At 30.5% G+C, this 22,643-nt stretch overlaps 1 protein-coding gene and 1 long non-coding RNA gene across 2 annotated transcripts; both read right to left on the bottom strand.

Moving 5' to 3' along the window:
- Window positions 1-3,820: 3,820 nt before the first annotated feature.
- LOC142629428 (uncharacterized) lies at window positions 3,821-5,946 on the bottom strand. Its single transcript, XR_012843056.1, has 3 exons — window positions 5,803-5,946; window positions 4,802-4,869; window positions 3,821-4,065 (listed from the first exon to the last, which is right to left on the bottom strand). It is a non-coding gene; the product is annotated as an uncharacterized LOC142629428 (long non-coding RNA).
- A 5,711-nt stretch (window positions 5,947-11,657) lies between these two features.
- Window positions 11,658-17,425, bottom strand: LOC142628918 (WRKY transcription factor 72A-like). Its single transcript, XM_075802945.1, has 6 exons — window positions 17,292-17,425; window positions 16,633-16,719; window positions 15,746-15,802; window positions 14,725-15,249; window positions 14,232-14,345; window positions 11,658-12,801 (listed from the first exon to the last, which is right to left on the bottom strand). Exons 1-6 carry the CDS (start codon window positions 17,403-17,405, stop codon window positions 11,869-11,871), a joined length of 1,830 nt encoding a protein of 609 aa, XP_075659060.1. The 5' UTR covers window positions 17,406-17,425; the 3' UTR covers window positions 11,658-11,868.
- Window positions 17,426-22,643: the final 5,218 nt, after the last annotated feature.

Raw genomic sequence — 22,643 nt, 5'->3', positions numbered from 1 at the left:
CTCTCTTTTATCTCATTTGACTTCTCTACCCGCCATTTCCTCTCTCTCGCTGAAGCCGCCAATCTCGCCGCTTATCTCACCGATCTTGCCGGAGCCATAGTCATCCTCCACAGCTCCCTCTAGCCTAAAGCCACCTTAAGCCATAGTCGTCTTCTCTCTCGCCTAAAGCCACCTCAAGCTGCTGAAACCGATCTCGTCTAAAGCTGCTTGAAGCGGATCTCGTCTAAAGCTGCTTGAAGTTGATCTCGTCTAAAGCTGCTTGAAGCCGATCTCGTCGCTGACGTCTCCCGCTTGAAGCCGATCTCGTCACCTGAACTGTGGGTTTGTTTGATTTGGGACGGGTTTTGAGGTTTGTGAATGTGGTGGCTTGTGGGTTAGTTATGAGAATGGTATTGTGGTTGTGGCAGCAATTTGGTGGTTGTGGTGGTGATTATTGAGTGGTTGTGGTGTTTGTGCCATTGGGTTGTTGTGGATCTTTTTTTTTTTTTTTTTGGTTGTGGTTTTTTTTTTTTTGTAAGATGGTGTTGGTGGATGTGAGTTTGTGCCTGTGGTGGCTATCGGTGTTGTTGCGGCAGTGGTGTTGGTGGCCATTTGTTGTGGCAGGGTGGTTGTGCCATTATTGTTGTTGTTGTTGATGATGAAGATGATGATGAGGAGGAGGAGTTAATATATTATTGTAATGTGGTATAAATATTATTTTAATGTATAGAATTGAAGAATAGAAAATGTGATAAATGGGGAATTGTAAAATGATGTGTTAAATAATAAAGTAGGCTTTTGGTGTATCAAAATGACATTTTTTATAAGAGAGTTGATGAAAATGCTCTTAGGCCATTAGCCCAAACCTCTCATAGATGACAATGGGATTTATCTTTTTTTTTTTTTTTTTTTCTTTTTTTTTTTTTTGTGTAGCTATTTTGTTTTTTGGTTTGAGTAAGCATTAAAAAATACAAGTTGAGGCTTAAAATTAGCCCAAACCTCTCGCATGTGTCAATGGAATTTGCCTCTTTGGCTATTTTGTTTTTGATTTTTTTTTTGTTAGCGTAAGTATGAAAATACAAGTTGGGGGCTTAAGATTAGTAGAAGCCCAATTTGCAATAACGGGCCCACTGTTCGGTTTCAATGTAAATTAGCTGTCTATCGTGCACTTTTGATGCAATGGTCACTCCACAAGTATTTATACTTGTGAGGTGTAGGGGACAAGGGTCGAGATTCAAATTTTCAGGAGGAAATTTCACCCACATATATACTTAAATTAGATTAAATTAGAATAAAATTTCTATTTTATATTAAAAAAATGTAAATTAGCTGTGAGCTTATGGCTGACAAAGAATTTATGTCAAATTACATTTTAATTGAGAGGGGTGGTTTTCCTTAAAATTAAATTTTATTTCTCAAAATTTATAAATTAAATCTTATACGTTTAGTGGGTTCCTGTTAGCTTAATTAGTAAAGTCTTTGATGGTTGAATAAAAGATCTGGAGTTCAATTCTCACCTACAACAAAAACTAATTGATGTTGGTTTGATGATAAATAATGTATCATCAGAAGCAGATGTCATAAGTTAAAACTCTCTCAAAAGAAAAAAAAAATCTTACACTTTTTTAATAAAGCATTTTAAGCCAAACCATAAACATATTACACGTGAAAATATTAATGAAAAGGGAAATTAAATAGTGTCAGAGTCTAGTTGGAGTCAAGAAAGTGTGAAGATTTTGTAATAGGAAACAAGCCCCAATAAAAGCAATGGCAATGGAGTCGTTGTTGAGCAACCAAAAGAAAACAACATTCGTCTACTCTTTTTGATTGTAAAAACTATGATTTCTGGTTTGTGGAGTTTTGTTTTGATTTGACTAGTGGACTAAAGTAGTTGCTTGGATCATAATACGTTGTAGAATTTCTATAAAATTATCACCATTGAATCTAAATTAAATTCATTTATTTTTATAAAATGATAGGTATAATAGTAATAAAATGATTAATTTCCTTCTTGTTAGAGCATCACCAATAGCTTAGGTAAAAGCAAAATAATCTCTATAATAGAGAATGATGTTGTATATATAGGTATATACAAGGATAGGTTGTAATAATGATGTTTGAGTTTGGATAATATGGTTTTATAAAGTGAAAATTTAAGTTCTGGAATTTTCTTAGTAAAAATTCAAAAAACTGAATTTTCTAGAATTTTCTGCAAAAATTCCTGGTGACTATTCAGAAAAGTTGAAGAGGTTTCAATCTTTGTTAACTGTTCTATGAAAAAATAACTAACTCTCCATATGTGTCTTTTCATGAAACATACGTGCCTTTTTATGAATAGAGACTTATGTTCACTTGAAAAATAACTAACTCTATATGCGTGCATTTTCATGAAACATAACCCTATGGGTATAAATAGAGGCTTATGTTCACTTGAAAAATAATTAACTCCACAAAAGAGTAAGTTTAAAAACAATAAATCTTGTGGTCATTCTCCAGAATTGTTATCTGTTGAACTCAACATTTTGGTTGTATTCCTGGAGACAAATTTGCGATAACCCTTTAGCAACAAAAGTGTGGGGGGCAAATATTGTCTAAGGAAAACAATATTGTGTCTCCAAGTTATCTATTTTCTATTTTTCTTTTGTGTTAATTTTGTTCTTCCATTATTACTTTTTGTAATATCTCCAACAATCTTAGACAATATTTGACTACAAGACAATGAGTAAATGATGGTACAACTTTGAAGATGTTGAACTATGGTTTGGTGAAATTGGATCTTTTTGATGGAACCAATTTTACACAATAGAAAGAGTAATTGACTTGGATTTGAAGAGTTGTTCAAAGAATCAAATGATGAATCGATCATAAAGAAGATTCAATGGAAAAAGGCTTAAAGAAACAAGTTTATTTGTTGGCAAGACAAGGTAATAATTCTTTCACATTGTGAATGCATTAAAAACCATGTTCATAGTTTGAACATTGAAGGTACGAATTTCTTGTTCATGGGCAATTTGAATTTCAAATTGATTGATGAGTTTCTTTGTTAGAATATTTGCATGTGTTGCGAATTATTTGAATTGAGATATAAGAATGAAATTTTAACATGTTTAAATGTTACAAAGTGAAGTAGAAAATCTAAATGGTGGGAATTTAAACTCTTAAAGTGATAGAGTATATGAATATATTCCTAAGTGGTTTTCTAAACTATGTGAGGACATTAAGAAACATGTCAGAAGATCTCACTTTAGATCAATTCAGACCACATCATTGAATTGAAGAGGAAAGTCCGATTAGAGGTGTATCTAACACCAATTCTAAAGTGAATGTGAACAACGTTAAGATTTGAAGTTCTAGTAAAAACAATAAACACTTGAATGTGAATAAGAGTGTAAATTATTTTAGAAGAACAACTCTAAGGATCCCAACAATGACAAGTAGAATGTCAGGTTTCCTTTGTGGAAAGAAAGACCATCACATTTGAGAATGTAAGTTCTTAAAGAATAAGAAGGATGAAGATGGAAATGCCAATGAAGCAATTGTCATTAAGGACATTATTGCTATGGTAAGTGATGTATGTAATAAAGATCACTATATTTCATATGGCTGTTGTCACGACCCAAACATGTACTTCAGAATTTAGAGCATGACCGGCATGTTAATATTAAGTTTACCTCAATACTAACACGAACCAACCTAAACTGAAGGTGCTTATCAAGAATTGTTTCCTGTATTCCTGTTTATTTTCTTGCATAAAAGTCATAATATACAAAAATGATGAAAACCTTGAAACCTCATTTTATTTGAGCTTTGCAAGATTACCACTTGGCTGAAACTTAGGGTATTCATGTAAATATTACATAGCTAAACATTTAGCAAAAACTCTTATTTACAAACCCAACCCCAAAGACATACAACTGGGGTTCAAACCAAACTAAAGTTTCGAATTACATTTGTGCTCAAATGATCAAGAACATCTTGATTCCTCCTATACAACAAAAGAGCTAAACTACTATATAACAAAAAACTATACATTCTAACAAACGAGAATCACAGAATCCTTGCCACCTCTAATGCTCTCGCTACTTCCTGGAAAGAACATGTGCACTAAAATATAATAGGATGAGGTGCGAAACCCAATAAGGGTTCAAGCTTCATGGGCTTTTAATAAGAATGCATGTAAATCAAATATTTTATTGATATTCAGATAGGAGAACATATTTTCATACATAGTATTTTATACTATTCATAATAACAACATACACATTTTTCATAGGGAAATAATTGTTTTCCTTTTCCTTATCAGATTAATACTACAAAATCTTTCAAACTAAATTCATTTCATTTCTTACAAAGTCACTAAAATTTATATTAACTCTTTAAAATCATATAAAATACTCATTTCCTTCATAACTTCTTCTCATAAAATATTATGACTTTTAACATAAACTTATGCTTTGATCGAGCGCGGACGAACCGCCATCCTCAGTACATACTTTGATTGAGTGCGAACGCACTGCCATCCTCAATAATGCTTTGATTGAGCGCGGACGTACCGCCATCCTCAATAATACTAAAATTCATAGTTTGCATGACATTTCATAATAATAGCATTTTCATTCTTTTCTTTAAACATCATATTCGTGGAATTAACAATAGCATCAATATGCTTAAATAACATACATAAGTTTTCAAAAGCTCATGAACATATCTTTATCTGAAACATGATTATATGCCGTATCTCTAACAAAAAAACCTTTTAATGCATAATATACTTTAAAATAACCTCATGATTTATCAAACGAACATGTCACATATCCCTTACTTGAAAACAGAAGACGCGAGAGATTTGTACAAAAGGAGCTCAAGTGTCCATGTTCTCGTTCTCGTCACCTAAATGAAAGACCGAAACTTATTACTAACAAATTCTTTCTAAATAGATAAACTTATACCTCAATCACAACCTAACTCTCAAACTCAAGAAAATCTTAATTCTCATCACATAAAGTTTCCCCAAAAATAAGGTATATTCATCAAACACATTACATACCAAAACATAGATAAAACAATGCATAAAAATTCATCTATCTAGACATACCAAAAGGTGAGCATATTAAATTATAGCTCAAAATATTCACTCTAACTTCAAAATTAAATCCGCAAAGTCAGAGTTATCATTCACTGTTTATTGCTCATTTCAGCAGCATATACCTCATTTGTAAAAATACAAATGGGTTGTCCATACGCATCCAAATGTCATGAAATTTTTCAGAGCTATTTCCCTGGATGTCTAGTATATACCGTATCAATTTCAGAGTCAAAGCATAAAACCATGATTTATTAAAAATACTACAAGACAACATGCTCAAATCTGTTCTAACAGAATTTCATGCAACTTAGAAATTAAACCATTATTTTTATATCAATCCAAATGCTATGAGACCACTTCCATTACAACTATATGTGTCTTCGGATTCATGAAAACTACTCCTAGCATTCTAATTCACAGAATATGATTTAATCCAGATTTTTCTTGTTGTAAACACCAAATCTGTCACAGTGACAGCTTTAACAGATTTTCTTACAAAATCATCAACTAAATGCAATTGACCTTTATTTCAATTGGGTATTTTTATACCTATACTATACATATTAAAATGCATTAATAAGCATCCAATTGACCATAATATCATCAATATTTCAAATTAATAAAACAGAATCATAAGTTCAGCTTCTAAAATCAGATTAGAGAATAAAGAAGGGAAAATAAACAAAACAATTATACCATCAACATACCCAAAATCAAATGAGGTTTTGATTACTTACCCACAACCTTGAAGCTGAAACTTTAGTATTAACCTTTTAATTTCTTCTTTAGAGAGGGATATATTGTTTCGGTGAGAGAGGGAGGGCTGCCATGTAAGAGCAAAGAGAGAAGAAAGAAACAAGAACAAAGAAAAAGGAATAGAGAAAGAAGAAAAAGAGCTGAACTTTCCGGTGCAACCAAAGAAAGATAAGGGAGAAATGTTTTGTGGGGCACGTGTAAGCTAAGGGGAATAGTGGGTTGGTGACTCACCTTTCAACTTTTTTAAAATTTACTTCCCCCCCCCCCCCCCCTTATAAGCTTATATTCTAAAAATGCCCAAACAATAATATAACTTTACATATAAACCATTACCCTTATAATTTCTTTCCATAACATTAAAAGAGCATATATGTTTTATAATATCACAATAGCAAAGCTTTATGCACTTAGAGTAATTAAGATAATCATAAGTATATAAACCCATATTAAATATGCAATTAGGTTGAAATGTTACAGCTATAATTACAAATCCTTCTAATTGGTGTTTTGATTCAAGTGTAATGTTGCATGTGTACAACTACAAGACACAATTCAAGACTTATGAGGAGTCTTCCATAGAACTAGAGGTGCTTATGGACATTCACTGTAAGACAAAAGTTCATGGAAAGTGCATTGTTGAAGTGAAATTAAGGTTTGGCAAGAAGTTCTCTTGACCAATGCTATATTTTCATGTACCTAATATCAAGAAAAACCAATTTGTTATTTAAAAATGGTCTTGTCCAAGAATGAGATATTAGTAATCAATGGATATGTTACTACCTGAGTGTTATTTATCAATATGTTTTGGTTGTGCTTATATTGTTGATTCTTTATTTGTGGCATGCTAGATTGAGATTTTTAAATTTCAAATTCTTGAAATTTATGTCAAAACATGATATAATTTATATAAGCATGATGATTTGAATTGAATTGTATATTAATTAGAAATGATAAATATTTCTAAATGTATATTATTTTTCGTGAGGAACATGTCATAATACACTAAAGTGCAGTCCCTTATATACCCTAATAAAATGGTTTGGTCAAAAGAGAGAACTCTATTTGATATGGTGAATGTCATAAACTTGAGTGCAATTAGCTAAGTTCTTATCTGATCAATGGGAAGAAGCTTTGCTTAGTATATGCTATGTGCATAATAGAGTTCCATCCCAAAGGTATTTCATATGTGTTATGAAATGAGAATGTAACCAAATACTTATCATTTTAAACCATGGGGGTGTTTAACTTTTTTGTAAATGATTGATCAAAGAGGACTAATTAGTCAAAGAGCTATATAAAGTTTATATGTAGGTTTTGAGTAGATTCGATGGTATGTAGTTTATTAGACTTAATGTCTAATATAAGAGTGAAATCAAAGGGTATTGAATTTATTGACTTTAAATTCAAAGATGATTTCAAGGATACCCTGATACCTACTTAAACACGAGTAAATTACTCCAATCTTAAATATCACATTTAGTGAAATTAAAGATTTAAATGTGGTTCACCAAGTGAACAAAGGTAGAGTCAAAGTTTGAGAAATAAAAAGAATTTTAATCTAAATTTTATTTCATGTGAAGCTCTTGTTTACCTTATTAAAGGTAATAAAAGTATAGTCCTAATTACATACCTGCGGTATTCTTTGAGGGAAGTGATCCTAAAGTTTGAGAAAGTTTTGTGCTTCTAAAAAGATGTAGTTTTCTATTATAAAAGCTATTAACGATGAGATAGACTCGATATTATTTAATAATAATTGGGTCTTAATGGATCTACCTCTAGTTTCTAAACCAATCGGTTGTGAGTGGGTATTAGAATAAATTATAAAATCTTTTGGTCTAAGGTTAAAAATAAAAGGTTTGAAATAAAGGGAAAAAGATAGATTTTTGATGTCTATACACTAATAACTATTTGTGTTATTAGTTTGATATCTTTAAAACCATTCATATAATTTTAAGGAAATTCACTATATTCTATTATTACATTTTGATATATGTAATTATAATGTGTGTTTATATGTGAATTTTGGAATGGTTGAGAACTCAAATTGTGGGGTTTAGAAACTCAAATTGTGGAATTATGATATCCAAGAAAGTGTAAGGGTATAACCCTTAAACGAGTCATGGACTCATAAGAATGTTAATGTGCATCAAAGATGTGCTTGATAAAGGTATTGAGAATTAACATCAAGGGATGTTAAATTCATTGTGATTAAATTATGTCATATGTGGTAGATGTCTCGAGTTTAAACAAGCACATAATGTGATCCTATTTTGAAAGTACCTTTTTGTGAAATAAAGAGAGTACAAGTGAGTTCATTAATTGAACATTCAAGGATCAATAATGAAATATTGGATTGTGTCTCCACATATAATTTGAGTATGCATCATATAGATGTGAAGTGACTTTCTTAAAAAAAGTGATCTTAGCAAGGAAGTTTGCTTGAAAGACCTGTGAGTTTGTATTTCCTTAATTAAACGAATTTTTTTATTTTTTTATATTTTTATGAATGAGAATCAAGTAAATAAATATAGTGGAGATGTGCACTATATTAATCTCATTTTGAGATTTATGTTATCTCATTTTGTTGAGATTTGAGTAATCTTATTGTGTTAAAATTAGTGATTTCTCATTCTTTTGGAAATTGTGTTATCTCATTGTGTTGATATTAGTATTGAGAACTTACTTCTTAGATTTTAATATCTTTAAAGAGGCAAAGACACTTTGATCCCAATATTAAATAAAGAGATTATTGGAAGGGTGGATGCACAGCTCGAGTTTGCTAGTGTATTAAGTACATATTGCATATCATGTATGGAAACTAAACTAGAAATTGCCTTCACAGTATGTAGACTTTCAAAGTTTCTAAAATTTGAGGTTGATCACTAGAAAGTACTTAATTGTGATGAATATCTATTATATAGAATATTCAAGTTTAATTCTATTAATGATGTGAGTGATAAGATCTATGTCTAGTTAGATAATCACTACATGTGAGGGTGCTATGTGTAAGCATTAAAGAAATAAGGTGTATTTCTTACTCTACTACAGAATTAAATTGAGAGCATTGATTATAATGGTAATAGACAAGGAAAGAAAATGACTAAGATTTTGATAAAGTGTCGTGGCCACGACCATAGTAAACCCTTTCCTTGTACTGTAGTTGTGAAACCACAATGCGTATGTTATACATGAGTTGTATACAATGTGAACTTAGACTTAAAAGTCTAAGACAAGAATACGTAAGACAAGTCAAATGTGGTTGGACTAATCCATTACCTAAGTAATTCTATATATAAAATAGGTCATTTACCAAAGTGTGTCTCGAGACTTGATACAGATAACATCCATTGGAATGAGACTAAAACCCTTCTTTTAAGAGAATCACCAATAGTGGAAACCCAACCTCAAACTGATTATATCTAAGAGGTTTAAAGGGTAACAACAAACTATTGATACGTGGTTAGTAAGAACACTAAATTTGTGTTTCATTTAGGATGGATTAGTGTAGACTGTTATGATGACATTGAGGATGAGTTTTAAACTCTTAATGAAGTTCATAAATTATAAATTTCTGTATAACAGGGACATAAAAAGGAACTTCACCTTTGTGAACATAGGAATGGTGTCGCTTCTAGCAAGAATAAAAGGGTTTCTCTTGTACTTGTTCACTAAACCAGGTAGAACACATTGCCATAATAGTGCTAACAACTTGGATATCTAAATGTGTTGTGGATGTTCTCATGTGTGTGTTGTTTCCGATTTTAACACATAAGAGTTTTGGTTTAAACACCAAGCCACCATTAACCATGTTGATTTCTTGAGCAATTACACTAAAGGGAAGTTTAAGTTGAAAGACATCTTTTATTATGCATGATAGGATATCAATCAAGTGAGACATATATTATTACAACCTAGTGGAGGATTGTTGTATACATAGGTATATACAAAGATAGGTTGTAATAATGATGTTTGAGTTTGGAGAATATGTTTTCATAAAGTGAAAATTCAAGTTCTGGAATTTTCTAAGTGAAAATTCAAAAATCTAAATTTTCTGAAATTTTCTAGAATTTTCTGCAGAAATTCCTGGTGACTATTCAAAAAGATTGAAGATGTTTCAATCTTTGTTAACCGTTTTATGAAAAAATAACTAACTCTCCATACGTGCCTTTTCATGAATAGAGGCTTATGTTCGCTTGAAAAATAACTAAGTCTCCATACGTGCATTTTCATGAAACATAACCCTATGGGTATAAATAAAGGCTTATGTTCACTTGAAAAATAATCAACTCCACAAAAGAGTAAGTTTGAGAGAAACACAAGAAATCTCGTGGTCATTCTCCAGAATTGCTATCTATAGAATTCAACATCTTAGTTGTATCCTGAAGACAAATTTGCGATAACCCTTTAGCAACAAAAGTGTGGGGGACAAATATTGTCTAAGGAAAACGATATTGCGCCTCTAAGTTAACTATTTTCTATTTGTCTTTTGTGTTAATCTTGTTCTTCTATTATTATTTTGTGTAATATCCCCAACAAATTAAACCAAAAAAGGGTCTCCAGTGGATTCTCTAAATCACAATTTATTTTTTGCTCATGAACAATAGCTCATCAAGTTTGATGGGCTACTGTACATTAGCAATTAGATTTTTTTGATTAAAATATTATATCGACTACTATTATATCAATTAATTCTCTCTCTTCCAGATTTCTTTTTTCTCTCATACTCACTCTCCGTTGCTTCTCACAGAACAAGTGAAAGGAGGCTCTGCCTTTATATTTTTTCTTGGATTCCTCTTATTGTCTTCTCAAATTCCAACACCGTAAGATCATTTAAGTCAACCAACAAAATCAAACAACTAAAAGAAATATATATATATATATGTATATATATATTTATATATTCCCTCTTCTTGTTCTCTTTCTGCTACAAAATTTGAAAATGTTATGAAATTAAAAAAATATAGTAGTTGGGAATTTGAAAAATATAACAGTTAGGAATGAATAAAGGAAGAATAAAGAAATATTAAAATAATAAAAAAATAATATTTAAATGAAATAGAGAATAGATAAAGAATATATTGGAAAGTATATTTGAAAAAGTAGGTAATTAAAAGGTAAAAGTCACTATTCATTCTTCAAACAATACAAAAATTTGGAGAATCTGTTGGAGATGCTCTTACTCTCTCAATAAATGTTAATTATTTTTCTTTATTTTCTTTTAAAATATCCAAACTAAAAAATTTAGTTTCATTCGTTTTACTTCACTCATTGCCCTTTCATTCTTTATATTCATATATTCCGTTTTTTTGTATTTTTTTTTAGGTTAAATGATAGTAATTTCAACGAAAACATCGAGTGGAAGCTAATTAGGAAATGTCGGAAGTTGGCAAGCTAGCTAATGAATTGGGAAATGGATGGTATTATCTAAGAAGAAGTTAGACTTCTATTGATAGCTCCTCTTGTAAGCCGTTGTTTTGTTGGATTGGGAGATGTGGCAATTTGGTTGCCCATGAGCTTGCTTAGTGGGGTATTAATTATTATGGATTGTAAGGGGGTTTTGATCTGGGGTGCTACCCAAGAGGGTTTTAATTGCCCTTAAGAGGGACAAGGCCCTTATGTAATTTATTTTTTCTTTGTACCTATGCCTAGGAAAAAAAAAGAAAAAAGAAATTAATAGTTAACACTTTGAATGTATAATTCATTTAATTGTCACAGCTAATTTTGTTTAAAAATTTAGTAAGAGGAAATACAATAATGAAATAAACTTTATTTTCAAAACCAAGGAATTAAATTGAAACAATTAACAATTAATAGACCAAATTAAACTTTACCCAAGAGAGTTAATGGATCAAATTAATAATTTAACCTATAAATGTGTAAAATGAAATGTACAAGTTATCGGTAGAAGAAAATAAATAAAATGACACTTTTGCCAAAACTCAACTGGTTAGCAACCTTTTCCAACTATCAAATTATCAATTAAAAAAAAAAAAAAACTCACTTCACAAATAGCTAAAAATGATGAAAAAGACACTTAACCTTAAACCTCACAACTTGAAATGGTCCCTATTGTCAGGGGGGGCCGCAGAAGCACAATTATTAGATGCAGAAAGTTGCAATGAATTAGGTGGAAACAAAGCCAAGACGCCTTGTTTTGGAGAATTGAAAGATGAAGATTTGTTCAAGTAAGTTGAACCACATCCTATGCCATTCTGGCTAGACGAGTAGATAGGATTCATTGTATGAGACTCACCCCACTTGAAATTCATGCTTGAGCTTGAGCTTTCACATGCACCCTGGTTTTCTTTCACACCACCACTACTAGCGCCAACATATGATGTAAGTGCTGCGGCTAAAACTGATTGAAATTTCGGGTTTGAAGCAATTGCTTTAGTTGCAGCTACTATGGATTCTTTCATGTATGGTTGGTACAATTGTTCTTGAAATGGTTGCTTTTCAATACTGTTCAAATTGCCAATAGGGTTTTTATTGTAAGCTGGTACAGTCCCATGATTGTTGTAGCTAGTAGGACCATTATTCCAATGCGTTTGAAAAATGTTATTAGGCTCTAAAGAAGGGGAAAATGATGAGGAAAAGTTGAGACTTGTTGAGGGATATCTTGGTGCAGATGAGAAACTAGAGGAAAGCCTGGATGGTGCATCAGTAGTGAGGTCAAGAGTGATTGTTGGGTGTGAATTTAAAGTTGAGATTGAAGAGTTGGGAAGACCATAGAGTTGTTGTGGACTTGGATTTTGGGATAGAGTGAAATTGAATCCATGGGAATTAGTAGAGGTAGAAATGGGTACAATAGCTGAGGTGTTGATGCCTCCTTGTGAACTTATGGATGATTGAGATTGAAGCATGGAAACAGCAGCAGAAGTGGTGGAAGCCATGGCCGTGGCTGATACTGGAAGTGGGTGGTTGTGTTTTCCTTCATAGGTGGTGATCAAGATAGACATGTCATTAAAACACCTTTGCACCTGAAAATTGAGAAAGAAATTATATAGATCAATTTTTGTTGTTCCTACTTTCAAACACTACATTTATTTATATCACAGTAAAGTGGTTTTTTATAACTATGTAATGACCTTCAGAGTTTGGTTGCATTCTTGAGAACATGAAATATAGTGAAACAATATATGTATTTTTTTTTTTCGATATAGTTCAGAAATTATGGTTATATATTATGAATGAATTTCATGTACTTTTCTCTCATTCTCTCTCTTATTTATTCATTTATTTTTTTTAAACCTTGACATATAGAAAATGCATTTGATAGGTACTTCAGGATCAACATAGTTAAGTTGTGTTTGGATTCGAAGATTCACAATCGTGGGATTTTAAGAAAAATTATTATAAAAAAAAAAAACCAAATATAGTTATAATCTGCACATAATAATTTTGATATTATTGATGACATCTTGCACATAATCACATTTCAAATCTATATATTAATAAAACTCATATCTAACCTAAAATTTAATCAATAAAAAAATTAGAAATTGAAAGCCAAACCATTCTGTTTAAATGCCTTTGCAAAAGAACCCTGAAGGAATTTTACGAAAACACGGTCATTTTCGGGAAGAGAATAATGAGGTTTCTCATGTTCAAATTAGATTTTCATTAACAATTGAAAAACTCTATGAACGGCAAATGATATTTGTTGTTTTCAAATTCGTTTGAGGAAACAGATTTCATAATTACATGTGGAAATACAAATGAAAGGGACTATGGATAATGGAATTAAGGTTGAAAATAATAATTTTCTTTGGGTTGACCGCCCAAGGACCATCTTTCAACTTCTTCACTGTGCTAATCATGGAAATTAAGTTCCGGCCCCCTCCTACTATAGGCCATTGATAATCACGTTTAAACTTACGCAGCTTTAAAACGTGCATTGTTTATATTCTAGAAGTATGAGATCCAAGGAAGATAAGCAGCCCATTTTCCTTGTACAAATGATGGCATATTTTGAAATTCTATGATAACTGGACATATACTTCTATTATAAATTCAATGATTAATTATATATGTTATTATCATAACTTGTTAATAATCCATGCAGTTGGACGGAAATATGATCCAAATATGAAAAAAAAAAATCTCTATTTATTCATTTTTTAAATATAAAATTGGTTAATTATGCTTATTATTAATAGACATTTATTGTGATTGTGATTGTGTTTATATATGAAATTATCTATTCTTTCATTTATAGAAAATATGATATAACAAAATTTTAATGAAATATTTAGAAATAGAATAGAATTTAAAATTAATTAAAAATACATAAGAATAATAACTTATAAATTGTGAGGCCTACAAAGTTTATATATAGCAATATTAAGAGGTTAGACAAAGTTTCAAATTTAAAAAAAAAAAAAAAAAAAAAAAGGCAAGCAAAATATACCTGTTTTCTCACGGGGCAAGATGGTGAGACTGTGCAACGATAGTATGCCCTAGGGCATGGATTTCCTTTCGCTATTTTTTGTCCATATTTTCTCCATTGACATCCATCATTCATCTATATAAGAAACTCATATCTATAAGAAAATTGTAAATGTATTCTATGTAACCGTATAAACTTAATTAATTATCACAAATTTATTAAATACAAATATTGATATATATCAAGTGATATGTGGCATAGAATATTTTGATTTTGGATTAGTATGTGAAACTTAAAAGGGTGTTTTAAGAATTTTCCCCCTTTTCTTTTCAAGTTATAGTATCATTCAACTCTGAACATTTTCAATATATAGTTTTTATATACATGTACCTAGATCATTTAGATAATAAATTACCATTACTCTCAAAAACTTATTAAATTCTTATTAGGAATGGATGAATTTTATCCTTCAATCATTATTCTAACACAGACTTAATAAAATTTTGATACTAACCGTTGGGGTATCGCATCTAGCTCTAACAGAAACCCTAGTTTTCTTCACTTGACTTTGCTGTGAAACTTCATCATCTCCAATTTTCATAGTCTTTAGAATTTTACTTGGTGGCCAAATTTCAGTGGGCTCCTCTTCCTTTTGTTCTTCAAAGCTATTGTTTGAGCATGAAGTATTCCTCACATGTTCAGCTGAGCTTGACTCAAATCTGTAGTCCTGCAACCCCAGTGAAAGTGCTCCATTCAATTTCTCTTCCTCTTGGCCATTTCTAAAGCTGTTATTCTTTTTATCCTCCTTTTTAGGTTCAGTAGAGGTTATCCCAAGGCAAAGAGAGACAAGTTCAGGTTCTTCTTTTGCCTGATGGCTAGGAACTGTATCTTTAGACTTGGCTTCTTGCTGAAGAATGTCAACGAATTGCATTTGTAGGGACTGGTACTCCTTTACAGTTTTTTCTAATAACATCTTTAGCCTTTCATTTTCTTCTTTAACCTCTCCCATTTCAGCTTCAGCTAATTTTAGATGATCCTCCTGAAAGTGCCAAAAAATAATGTGAGCTAAATTAGGAATAATCTTACAATGGAATTACATAAAAGAGTAGAGGAAATCAAAATTGATTGGACTTTTTAGTTCTCATTCACAACTCACAAGGTTAAAGTAGTGCCACTCTAGTAAATTACAAAGATAAATGAGCAACATTTTTATAATGTTATGCTATCATTTCTGTTAGGATAATGATTAAAAGTGATTTTATTTGGATCATCATTCTTTCTAATAATTTAAACTTTTGAAATAATAGTAATTTATCATGATATCTTAGCATATAATCGTAAGTTTCAAATCATATTTCAACTCTACCTTCATTTAAAAAGTTAGAAATTCCACATATTGGGTTACACTTATTGAGAGAGAGTTCAGAGAAATGATAATTTTTATTTTTAGTAACTTAATATTCTAAGACAATTGATAATTTATTGATTTTCTTGTTTTATACATACATAACAATGAACAATATAGAAGATCTTACTTGATTCTTTCGTCTTGAAAGCAAGTCTACTGTATTTTTCTCCATTGTCAAAGGTACCTGCAAGAATTGGAGAAACTAATTACTGAATCATTGGAGTAGTATATTGGTTTTACAATTCTATAAAATAATGAATGGAGATGTAAGCATACGTAGTCTTGCGTAGTAAGATAAAATTATTGGACGTCGATAATAAAAACAAAAGATTCCTATACTTTTCAAATGGAATTAATGACAATTTTATATTGATTCTTGACTTTGTAGACCAGTCTGTAAGATTCATAGTCTCAAGTCGTAGGTTGTGACAAGTCAAATTTGTCACATGTTATAGATTTTTTTTTTTCTTGAAGCAACATGATATAGATTATAGATTAAATCATACGAATTTTAATCACAGATTGGCTGGCAATATATATTTATATTGTCTCTTAGAAGACAAAATTTTTTAACTTAATTAAGGCACATAAAGTTAAGAGCAATCATAATTTCTGTTCAACATCCAAAATTCCAAATAGCCTTTGTACAAAAACAGCTTTTTGAGATATATTTTATATTCTTTCATGGATTTGTAGCAGTAAAAATTTGCTCTTTTGTGAAGGTGCCGTGCTTATCATGCGGAATTTAAGATAATTTATCATCTCTCCACCTCTCTTCTTGGCTAGATATGAATCATATGATATGATAAAACCAAAACGTTCTCATAGTAATAAACCCATTTTTCGAAAACAGAAAAAAAGGAAAAAGAAACAAAGATATGTATGTTCTTCATTCTTTGAAGCTAATTAATTACAGAAAGCGAAAAAGGGTCTAATTTATTATATAAAAATGAGCAAATATTTTTCTTTATTCAGGCTATTCATTTTTATTCGTGAACTTCATGATTTCTTTACCTTTTTCGTAATTCTTAGAGTATTTCCATTAGCAGAAAAAGGCATCGAACTGTTCTCTTCTTCTTCAGTATGCTTCCCTCGTTCTTCCTGAAATACAATAGGGTTCATCATCCATGCATATATAAGGAAAGTATGAAACAATATTCAGAATATTTACAATGGATTTCTCGAAAGAGAAAAGAAGGTTAAATACAACAAGAATGAAAACAAAAAAAGTCTTAATCCCAAAATTATATAGTCAGCTATACATAATCAATAAAGTAACCCAGAAAAAAAAAAAAAAAAAAACTTACATAAAGAAGAGTTTTAAACATATCTGAAGATTTATCAATAAAATTTTGAAAATGTTCAAGAACTTGTATAAATATTCCTCATAAGATATTCATGTATATCATGGATTTATATCTTGGCCTCTTGGGCAACACTCAAAGCACTGAAACTCATGACATCATTGAGCATTAGCGACCCACATATAGAGTTAATTACACCAACTTAAAACACAATCCTATATCAAAAACCAAAACCATTGATTGATCTAAAACGAAACTAACTCATTCAAAACAAAAAATTTTATGTAAAAAACCAACTTAAAAAAAGTAATGTTGAAAACCATTGTGGCAAAGTATGATCAGTTGCAAGCAGTAGGTAAAAGAAATCACCTTGTTAATCTCCATTGAAGTGCTCTCTTCTTTACCATTAGATTTCATTGATCTCTCTTCCATAATTGTATTTCCAAGAAAAGACTTTTCCTCCGAAGCAGTAGTATTCTCCATAGCTTTTGTAACAATTAATCCTTAGCGCTTTGCCATTTCCGTAGGAGTTTGGATTCTTATTTATATAAGCAGGAAAACCTCTAGAGTTTGACTTTCTCTTCTTGTTTTTATTTTTTTAATAATTCAAACACCAAGACTCATCCTTATTTGCATGTTAATTACTCAGACAAAAATGTCAAGCAGCGTAAAAAATAATAGTAAATACACTTCGAGAAGCAACAAAAGTTCGTTTTTATTTTATTATATATAGCTGGCTTCTTCACAAAATTTAAGTATTAATAATAACAAAAAATATTTATATATATATATATATTCAAATTTCAACGCTTCCTTGTAAACTTTGAAAAAAACTTTAATCTACCAGTCAGGTTGAAGATTCATAGGTGTAAAATGTCATACAGGCACCGACTTTGGTCAAAGTTTAGCCACATGGAAATCAACAATGACGTCAAATTAAGACATTTATTGCAATTTTTAGATTAAATATTGAATATTTCTTTACAAATTTTTCTTCAAAACAGTTTAGAAAAAAAATTATCTAACATTCTAATTAATAGTGATTAAAATAACTGTCTACTTAAGCTTTTATTCACGTAACTTATTTTATAAAATGTTTTTTTTAGTGGCACTATTATTTTTCCTTCACTTTTTAACATTTTGAATGCACATTTTTTCTTTTTCACACTAAAATTATATGTGGATCTCATCGTATGGAAGCGAGACGCATTGATAATTTCAAGATTTTTTTTAGGGGGGTTAATAAGAAGATAAACCTTAAGTAGGAGATGAATTTTGTAATATACATGGTTTTATTATAAATTTGTTCATAGTACTAAGAAGGTAATAAAAAATAAACTATAAGTTCATTTGGTATATTGTTTATTCATATAATGAACATACTAATTAGAATTAATAAAATTAAAAATTGGAAATAATCTATTGTTTATACATACAATTTCACTGCATATCTTTGGCGTGATGGTCACTACATAAGTACAAGTTCTTGTGGGGTGAGAGGGTAAGGGTCGGGATTCTAGTCTCTAGAAGGGAAATTCACATACATATACATTTAGATTAGGCTAGGATAAGATTTCTATTTCAAATTAAAAAAATAAAAATACAATAAACATATTTATATTGTTGTTGAGTGAACTTCAATTATTATTGTTTAAAATATTTTTATCAATTAGTTTGTCTTTACTCTATACAATTCTTCTATTTAACAATTTAACTCAACTTTGACAGCTATTAGTCTTTGTAATTCTATTAAGAAAATTTTGTTGTGTTAACATTTTTTTTTTATTTCACTCAATCACTCCCCTGTCCCATGCCCTTTGCCTAATTTTTTTATTTTTATTTAGAATCACCTCTTGTCTAATTATTTAATTGTCCTTTAGTGTTAACATTTATTAACTACTGATTGACTGACTGGCACATACCTCAATCCTCACTTAACAAATAACAAATTAAAAATACATTCAAATTCAACCACTCCACTTGCAAACTCGATCAAAAGTATAAATTAATTGTAATTTTATTTGCAAGAATAGATTCAAGATGTACAAATTTTTATTTTAAGAAGTCAAAACAATATATATATATATATATATATATATATATATATATATATATATATATATATTTGCTACTTAGGGGGTTCATTCGATCCCCATGGACCAAAGCTAACGTTGCCCCTGGTGAGACGTGTAGAAATATTAATTAAAATACTGTGAAAATACTATTTTTTTAGTTTTTTAAATCATATAATGATATAATAATTTTTATAATTTTTCCACGCATGATTTTTAAATGAGTCCATCATTGACATTATTTTATTGTCTAATGTCTGTACTCATACCTTACAGACTTGTGATGATGAAAAAGAATATATGTATATAAACTTTTTTTTAATGTGCTTTCTATTTCCAAATTTGGAGAGTCAACTTAGCCGATTTAGCAAAAAGATATATATGCTTTCTCATTGCAGCTTGCCCAAATACTTCCCGATATTTATGATGTGGCAGTTCCCTATTTGTAATCTAGATAAGCATTGTTATATACAAACCTTTTTTTTTTGTTTTGAGGAGGTACAAACCCAAGGGTACACTTCCACATATACCCTACACAAGACATCAAATAGCATTGTTTTAATTTATACTCATAAACAAAGAGAAATACAAAACATTTTTATAATAATTTCTCAACAAATCTGAATTAGTGGTAAGTTATTACTAACTTACTGGTAGGAAAAAAAAAAATAATGTCGATAGTATGCTTAGATTAAAATCAGTAATAATTTATTATTTAAAATTTGTTGTGAAAATATTATGGATGTAAAATTACTCATAAAGGGAGAAAAAAAAGTCACCACTATATTTGTCTTAAACAAATAGATAAATAAAACGAGGTAAATGTTATCAAATGATACCTAATCTACTTAGCAAGCTCAGATGACCATTTCTGCTGCAACTTGCAAGTCATTGTGGAGATTTTAGTGAAAGTCAAAACGGAGACGCTTTGATGCGTGCATACTGCTACCATCACCTTTGGTCAATAATGGTTGGTTTGAAGGGGTAAGCAATATTATTATTAAAAAACAGAATATTAAAGAAACCTCAAAAGCATGCAAGAAGCAAAATGAAAGAATCATAGCTTGAAATAATTAACTTGAGATTAAAGAAATGACAAAAATGTTGTAATTTGATATTATCCAGCCTCTCCTAGAGAGTTGGATTCAAAACCCCTCCCCCATTAGAGAAGAAAATAATATTAATGAAACTGATAAGCAATGACGACTTTATATGCAATTTTAGCTGTTCACATGGGAAACATGGGAAAAATATATCATGCATGCATTAGATGCATAATATACCCCTCGTTCATATAAACACTCTAACTTGCATACACACACAAAAAAAAAATACAAAAACAAAAATGATGGGCTCTTTTTGTATAAAATTGAGTCTTAGACTAAGAGAAATGCTACATTCACGATATTTTTACAACAAACTTTAAGTTGCAATCTGTTATTGATTTTCATTTCGGCTCATAATTGACACTATTTTTTTATCTACCACTAACAGTTTGCCACATAAAAATTTGTTGTATCCCTAACATTTTTTTTAAATTAATTTTAGTGAAGCTTAGACCAAAATGTATTGGCCTAGAGAATGGAAGTAGAGCCTCCCATTACTTTGGCACGTCACAAGTTTGACCCACTTTTTTAACCACCATACATTAGCTTGAGATGAAAACTGAAAAAGGGGTCCATTATATTTATTTTTCAAATCTAGAGAATCCATGTCAAAGTTGTAGTTTTTTTTTTTTCTTTCTAATAGTTCAATAGTGAGGGAAGGGGATTTGAACTTAAACGTTTTCATTGGAAACACTCAAAAATTCTAATTGGAATACAAAACTTTTAGCGTATCCATTTTAAAGTAAAAGTATATATAATATTTTACAAATCTAAAATTACACACTTACACTACAAGAAAACTGGCCTATTGCGGCGGGTGAGAAAACTGCCGCTATAGGTCGCCTATTGCGGCGCTTTTTCGGCCCGCCGCTGTACATGAGATCTATTGCGGCGGGTCAATGGCCCGCCGCAATAGACCTAGTATATTGCGGCGTACTATTGCGGCGGGCTAGTGACCCACCGTAATAGACCTGCTTTAGTGGCCTTTGGTTTAGATATAGCGGCGGGTCAATGACCCGCCGCAATAGACCCTGAAATTGCAGCAGACCTATTGCGGCGGGTGCAAAAACTGCCGCTATATGTCGCCTAATGCGGCGCGTTTTTGGCCCGCCGCAGTAGATGAGATCTATTGCGGCGTTTTTTGTAACCGCCGCTATAGGTAAGGTTTTTGTATAAAATCAAGTTTTTGTAATTTACAATAACGCAAAAAAGATGAGTTTAAAGATCAAATGGTAAATTACATTCGATTGAAATAAAAATTGGCATGCATGTTAAGAACATATAGAAAATGTGATCCAACAGTTGGATTTTCAAAATATAAATTCAACAATAAGTTATTGGTTGGTGTAACATTTTTTAGAGTTACATCAAGTGTAACTTGAACCCAACCCTATATTTCTTAATTCAATGTGAATTTTGACAAATCTACCGTTAAATTACATTATCTTCATATATTTTTCATGCTTACAAAATTTCAAGGTGATCAAAGATTAATAGTCATGTCATCAATCAATTGTTTAAATTCAAGTTTTTGTAATTAAAAATAACGCATAAAGGATGAGTTTAAAGATCAAATGGTAAATTACATCCGATTGACATAAAAATTGGCATGCATGTTAAGAACATATAGAAAATGTGATCCAATGGTTGTTTTTCAAAATATGAATTCAACAATAAGTTATTGGTTGGTGTAACATTTTTTAGAGTTACATCAAGCGTAACTTGAACCCAACCCTATATTTCGTAATTCGATATGAATTTTGACAAATCTATCGTTAGATTACATTATCTTTATATAGTTTTCATGCTTAAAAAATTTCAAGGTGATCAAAGATTAATAGTCATGTCATCAATCAATTGTTTAAATTCAAGTTTTTGTAATTGAAAATAACTCAATGGTAAATTACATCCGATTGGCATAAAAATTGGCATGCATGTTAAGAACATATAGAAAATGTGATCCAACGGTTGGATTTTCAAAATATGAATTCAACAATAAGTTATTGGTTGATATAACATTTTTTAGAGTTACATCAAGCGTAACTTGAACCCAACCCTATATTTTGTAATTCGATATGAATTTTGACAAATCTACCGTTAGATTACATTATCTTTATATAGTTTTCATGCTTAAAAAATTTCAAGGTGATCAAGAGAACTAAAGGCAAAGATATTAATAGGATTTGAACATTAACGTCATATTCATTGAGAATTTGGTGGCTTCACCTAAGGGTCTTCTCATATAAGTAGAGATTTTGTTATTTTTTGAGGCCTCTTTTGAGTGTATAAAGTAATATAAACGCTTTGTAATGAAAATGGATTGTGCAATGCAAAAGCATGCCTTGTTAGCTTTGGTCATCATTAGAATGCTTTGTAGAAAATGTTAATTTTTGTTGCAGTAAAAAAATATGTTAAGAGAAGCAAAGAAAACTGTTATTAATTTGACTAGACGGGTAATATTTATTTGGTATTAATTCTGTAAATGATATTTCCCTCTCACATAATAGTGATTTTCATTATTTAAATTCTTGATAAAACTCACA

The sequence above is a fragment of the Castanea sativa genome, chromosome 3 (assembly GCF_040712315.1).
Source record: "Castanea sativa cultivar Marrone di Chiusa Pesio chromosome 3, ASM4071231v1".
Lineage (NCBI taxonomy): Eukaryota > Viridiplantae > Streptophyta > Magnoliopsida > Fagales > Fagaceae > Castanea > Castanea sativa.
This window is presented reverse-complemented; position numbering and strand designations above follow the sequence as displayed.